We start from the raw sequence: 6,851 nt of genomic DNA, 5'->3' as shown, positions 1-6,851 counted from the left end.
TTGTTTATGGTGTGAAATAAAGGTCTAAATGTATATTTTTGAATGTGGATATCCAATTATCCCAGCATCATTTGTTAAAATACTATCTTTCATCATTGAATTGCTTTGGCACTTTTTTTTATTATAAAATGAATTGATCATATATGTCAGAGTTTATTTCTAAATTCCAAATTTTGTTCCATTGATGTATATGTCTGTCTTTATGATAGTTCTACACTGTCTTGGTTGATATTATATAATTTTATAGTGAGTTTTAAAATCTATAAGTGTAAATTCTTCAGACTTACTCTTATTTTTAAAGATTGTTTTAGGTATTCTGGGCATAAATAGGATCTTATGATCTGCTTTATCTCTCTTGTTCTTAGATCTCGGTCTTAAATTCCTGGCTTCTCTCTCTATCACTTGCCCCAGTCAGTACTGAGGCCTGAGATCATAATATTGTCCTTCTCTAAATGTTCGCTGTTGAAATCATTATTATTTTCACAACACCTTTATGTATGGAATGTTTTACCTTTGTTCCAATTAAAGTCAGCTTCCTCTGGTAACACCTCTGCACCACAGAGCTAGGTGTGGGCAATGGGAGCAACTCTAAACTAAAATTCCACGGTCTCCCACTGCTCATAATGATATTTTGTAGATATTCTGAAATAAATGCTTCTCAATTTGCTGTGTGCTTTTGGTCAATTTACAGTCTTTAAATGGTTGTTTATGAAAATTTTTTCAAGTTTTACAGTTGATTTTGAAGATTTACCATGCTTCTCAATCAGCTGTTCTAGAATCCCCACTTCCAACAACCTTTTAAAATAAGAGTTTTGTAGTCACATGAGTAAAAAATATACAATCCATAGACTAAGAAAAAATATTTATAAATTGTATATTTGATAAAAGAAATGTATAATAAAACTTTTAAGACTCAAATTTAAGAAAGCAGTAACTAAATTTTGAAAATGGGCAAAAGATTTAAAGAAACATTTCATTAAAGAATGTATACGAATGGCAAACAAGCACATGGAAAAATGCACAACTGCCTTAGTTATTAGGGAAACACAACAGAAAACCATAATGAGATACTTCTGTAAATTTATTAGATGCTAAGGTTAAAACAAACAAACAAAAAGGTTAAAACAAACAAATAAACTAAAAAAGTACCTGACCATTTAAATTGTTGCTAAAGATGTGAAGAAACTGGAACTCTTATACACTGCTAGTGGGAATGTGAAATTATACACATTAACACATGTACACATGCCACTTTAAAAAAATTTGATAGTTTCTGTACATTAAACATATGCCTACCATATGATCCATCCATTCCGCTCCTAGATATTTATTCAAGAGAAATGAAAGCATATGTTCAAGCAAATACTTGTGAACAAATGTTTATAGCAGTTCTAATTGTAATAGTCAATAACTGGAAACAATTCAAATGTCAACCAGTGAGTGAATAGACAAATATAATTGTGATATACAAATACAATGGACTACTACTTAGTATGTAAAAGAATGGACTACTGACACATACAACAACTTGTATGAATTGCTGGGGAATTTACTGAATGAAAGAAACCAGAGAAAAATGGTACATGCTATATCATTCCATTCATATAAAACACCAGAAAATGCAAGCTATTCTACAGTGACGTAAAGCAGATGAGTGGTTGTCTGGGAAATGGTCATATGGAGAATGGTAGGAGGGGAGGAATATAAAGGGGCACAAGAAAACTTTTTAGAGGATGAATGTTCACTCATTATTGTGGTGATTCTCACAGGTATGTACAATATATACACACACACACATGCCAACATTAATGAAATTCTATACTTTATGTTAAGTTTATTCTGTATCAGTTATACCTAAATTAAACTTTTTAAAAAGGCAGGGTAAGACTTATAATTATTAAAATTGTCATAATATAAAACCTTTGGCATTTACAATGGAAAACTTTAGCAATGAGTCATGGGAAAATTACCAATTTCTATAAATTCTGCGTAAGTGAATAAAATAATTGTATTGATGAGAATAGAGAAAGTATTGGAGTATTGCAAATTAAGGTGCTAAGATGAATTATAACGACTGCTTAATATTTTTTCATATAATTTTCTATATAATTAGAATATATTTATGTTGAATTTTAGCCAATAATCTCCAAACATTAAATTATGATCATTTAGATAAAATGCTTGCTTAATAATTTCCTATAGTATAGTAAACATTTTCTGCGTCATTCTTATATAACTAGATTGATCAAAATATATTTTGAAAACTTAAAAAATAAATGAACACATGTGCTAACATTAAACTTAATGAAACACTTTTTCCTTTTTTCAGGGCCTTCTGTCCTTAACTTTGGTAATATTTGTGTGAACTCTACAAGTGATCATCTACTACATGTGATTAATATGCTACCTATACATATTTTGATCCAGTTTGATACTAATTTGGAAGAACTTCGAAAGACCAAGCAATTTTCATATGTGATTCCACCTACATGCAACACTAACATTTCAGTGACATTTCAGTTTACCATGCTTGGAAAATTTTGGAAGTAGGAATTACTTTCAAATTTCTGTTTGCTAGAATCTAAGTGTCCTTTTGTGGAATATGTATTTATTTGTGTAAATAATTGTAGCATATATTATAGTTTTTCCCAAAACAAACTATATGTGAATTAATTTGTAGATTCATATTTCAGTGGTAATCTAATCATCTTTCATAAGTAGTCTGAAATATTACATGCTACGAATTGTGGATATTAATCAATAGTATACTCATTTTTACATGTAATTGAATTCTATATTCACAAATAACTATCAGTTAAATTTGGATACTTTTACTGTGTTACAGGTCTTTCACCTTCACAGTGAACAACACACCCAGTGGACACATCCTTGTAATGGCAGTTGTCCGACCAGTAAAACTTGAGCTATCTTCTGACGAACTAGTATTGAGACCACAAGGCTTCTTGGTGAAAACATGGTTTCGGGGGACAATCAGATTACATAATCGTCAGAATTGTTCTGCCCAATTTGGGTGGCAACCGGTAAATACTGGAAGAGGGATGGCATTTTCCATTCGTCCAGCTAATGGTAATGGTTTATTCTGTTTGTTTGATTTAGACATTCATTTATTCATGCATTCATGTATTCAGGCATTGATCATTTATTGAGTGTGTATTGTGTACTGGTGCTAAGAGCATAGAAGTAAATCAGATGCTGTCATCAGGGGCACTTATTTTTAGATACATAAATATGATTTGAAAATATAGCTCCTATATATATACAGGAGAGAGAGAGAGAGAGAGAGAAAAGATTTTAAGGAACTGGCTCTGGCTCACATGATTGTGTGGTCTGGCAAGTTTGAAATTTGTAGGGCAAGTTGGGCAAGCTGAAGACCCAAGGAAGAATTGATGGTACAATCTTGAGTCCTAAGGCATTCTGGAGGCGGAATTCATTATTCCTCTGGGGATCTCAGTCTTTTCTCTTAAGGCTTCCAACTTATTGGATGAGGCTCACCCACATTATGAAAGGTAATCTGCATGTTAATTAATTTGCTGTGGTAATGATTATACAGTATATACATATATCAAATCATCACTCTGTACATCTTGAATATATACAATCTTTATCAATTACGTTAAAAAGTCTACTGATTTAAAAGTCAATTATAGCTAAAAATATACCTTCACAGCAACGTCTAGACTGATGTTCAACCAAACAATTGAGCCCCTCAGCCTGGCCATGTTGACAAATAAAATGAACCATCTCAGATGTTGACGGATAAAGTAATTTTTGTTTAGTTTTAGTTTGATAATGATGATATGATTCAGAATGACATATTTTTGAGTGTGAATTCTTTTAGAAGGATCCAGAAATTATTTATAGTCAATATCTAATACAGCTAATAAAATCTAATTAATAAAATTAAAAACTTAGAATTGTCATTTAAATAAGAAAATTTTTTAATTTATAGAAAACAATCTCAGATTTACCATTTTGGGTGGTGCCCTGTATTTGTTACTGTCTTCTTAACCTTGTTTCTGCCATTCCCTATAATCTATAATTCCACATGATATATCTGTCATAAAATGAATTCTGGTAACTGCTAAACTATGACTTATCTAATAGCCTGTCAAATCTGGCAAACATCATTGTGATGTGCTGCGAGCACCTCATGAGGACACAAGCTATCATTTGAGGAAATAAAATGGCAACTTAGAAGTTGAATGATCATACGGTATCTTTGTTTTATGTACATGTCATGCTTTCCCAGCTAGGTGGAAAGATCCAGATCTTTGTATCTGCAGTGACTCACATGGTGCTTTATAACCAGCTGAAGCCCAGCTTAAAGTAAAACAAACTTTGGAGTCAGACAGACCAGACTTCAAAAGTAGCCTTAACTTCTCACTAGCCAGTTTAACTTGAGTGAAGTACTCTATGAGCAACTAGTTTCTCATCTGTAAAATGGAGACAAGAATACATCTTATAAAGATTAAATGTGTGGGAAACTTCTATAATACCTGGCAAAGAGTAGGTGCCAGACAAATGGATAGCTGTTTGATTATGACAATTTTCTAATTCTGTTTGGACTTTCCTTTTTCCTGAAAGTGTCCACAGAATAATAACAGCCTATCATGCATTTTGCCATCCATCCCCATTATCAATCCTTATCTCCCTGCTTCCTGCCTTCTCTCTTTTCCTCCCTCCTTTCTTTCTTCCCTACTTTCTTTCTCCCTACCTCCCTCTTTAACTATAATTTAGAAATAGTCATTATTTAGGGTCTAAATAGACTATACTTCAGGTCACAGAGAAGTCCTGGTTTGTAGAAATCTTGCCTTAGGTATATTTTCTGTGAATATCAGTCATCTCCAAATCAGGATTTTTATATAACTCCACAACTGTTGGTAATAGGGTGTGTTATAAAATCAATCTTAAAGCTGGGTGCAATGGTGTACACCTGTAATCATTAGCTACTGTAAAATCTGAGGTAGGAGGATCATTTGAGCCCAGGATTTTGAGACCATCCTGGGCAATATAGTGAGAGAGACCTCCTTCTCAAAAAGATATCAGTCTTCATTATTAAATTAAATTCACTTAATTTCACTTAATTTTAAAATGTTGACAAATTTAACAAGTGGAAGAGTAGGACAGTCCCTTCATTAGGATTGGAGATCATTAATATGGCTGTTTAATCTTTTTATTAACCTGGATTGATTTAGCATCATCCTAGATCATCACTTATTAAACATGTGAGGTATTACTTTCATCAATATTTTACAGATTCATTTGACCAAGATATTTTTAGATTGTAATACTGATAATACTGAGTCCTGCCCCAATCTAGAGAAATGCTGAGAGAATAATTAAAGAAGAAAGAGAACATATTTCTATACATTTCATAGATTCTAGATAAACTTTCTTCAGTTTATTTGAACAAGTATCAAACAGTGGTATTTATGTTTTCAGCATTCCAGCTATAGATTCTGACCATCTGATACTGTGCTAAGGGTTTCTAAAAATTATGGTGCACTGATATTAATAATTTTCCTTTTATTTCTCCATCCTAACAAAGGTGGAATGGACTGGGTTTGCCTTGTGGCTGCCACGGAAATGCAATGATGACGTTGAATTTATATAAAAGAGAAATGGAATTACAATATTATAAACTGGAGCACCAGTTATGCTTTTCATAGTCTTCAGAACTCTTGTTTTTTATAGTGGAGATTTTGGCATTTATTATACTTTTATTTTCTTTGGGTTATGCATGACGCCTCTCACTTTTTTAACCGATCACTGAGGCACAAAAACACAAAGATACTTAATTCCAAATAAAATGTTCGTAAGAGTAATGCCATAAGTTTTTAAGGTCTTTTTCTATTTTAATAGTATCAAGAATATAATACTCAAATCTATTTTGTATAACATTGTAGAAAGTATTTATAATTTGTATTTCATACATAAATTTGCTTATGTTCTTTTCCTCAGAATATTCATATAATAATTACTCAATTTTGTATTGTTCTTGCCTCTTTGTATAAATAGAAAGTGAGTTTTTTCCAAGTTTTTTAATGCTATATTGGATTTACATCCTGGATAATACAATTAATCATGTGCCTGTCTTAATTTTAAATTAAAATTTATATTGTGTTTGTACTTTCTCCCTGAGGCATGACAGATTGTGTACTTGTGTTTGGATAGTAGATATTGTAAGGGGAGAATGCAAGAGTGGATTGGTATCTTCTGAGATAGAATTCACTTCTAATTTGACTTTTTCTGTAGGTATTCTTCGTGCTTCTGTTTGTTTTGTTTTGTGTTGGTCTTTGTTGTCTTTACCCTTACTAAAACCCCTAGTCACTCAATCCTCGAACTTGTCTTCAGTCAGTTCACTCTCACTCTCTTTCTTAGTTCTCTCATTCCTTGGTCGTATGCCGTACCTGCCCTACCAATCCCAGCCTTGCTCAATCCAGCTGAAGAGGAGAAAATACAATTTCTTTTCTCAACCCTCATAAGTATTTAATTGAGACACTGTCCTGAAAACAAAAGTCAGACTAACAAGAGAAAAAAACAGAAATTTATTGATGCCTGCTGTACCCATCACATGGGAGAGGCCTCAGTCAAAAAGTATCTCTCTCAAGGCAGTGGCTTAGGGACCTTGCTGAGATAGCATTTTAACAAAGAGCGATAAATCTTGTCATAGTGACAAAACAAAGAAGAAAGGAGTTCCAGTCATTTAAAAGGCAAGAAAATGTTGGAAGATAGTAAAACCTATTCCGAGATTCCTCTGGTGCCTGCTAGTGCCTTCTCTGGGATGATAAGCAAGTGCCATCTCCCAGTAGAAAGGATTTATGTCCCAC

The 6,851-nt window shown here is 32.7% G+C and overlaps 1 protein-coding gene across 1 annotated transcript in view; it reads left to right on the top strand.

Annotated features, from left to right (window-relative positions):
• The window catches only part of CFAP47 (cilia and flagella associated protein 47), a 573,852-nt gene that overhangs the window by 65,983 nt on the left and 501,018 nt on the right, over nucleotides 1-6,851 (top strand). Inside the window, exons 12-13 of the mRNA XM_012642083.1 lie at nucleotides 2,330-2,546; nucleotides 2,846-3,087. Coding sequence (XP_012497537.1) covers nucleotides 2,330-2,546; nucleotides 2,846-3,087 — 459 coding nt within the window. The remainder of the gene's footprint in view (nucleotides 1-2,329; nucleotides 2,547-2,845; nucleotides 3,088-6,851) is intronic.

The sequence above is a fragment of the Propithecus coquereli genome, unplaced genomic scaffold (assembly GCF_000956105.1).
Source record: "Propithecus coquereli isolate 6110/MARCELLA unplaced genomic scaffold, Pcoq_1.0 Scaffold173, whole genome shotgun sequence".
NCBI classification, from domain to species: Eukaryota; Metazoa; Chordata; class Mammalia; order Primates; family Indriidae; genus Propithecus; species Propithecus coquereli.
The sequence above is the reverse complement of the archived record's forward strand: the minus strand, read 5'-3'. Positions and strand labels throughout refer to the sequence as shown.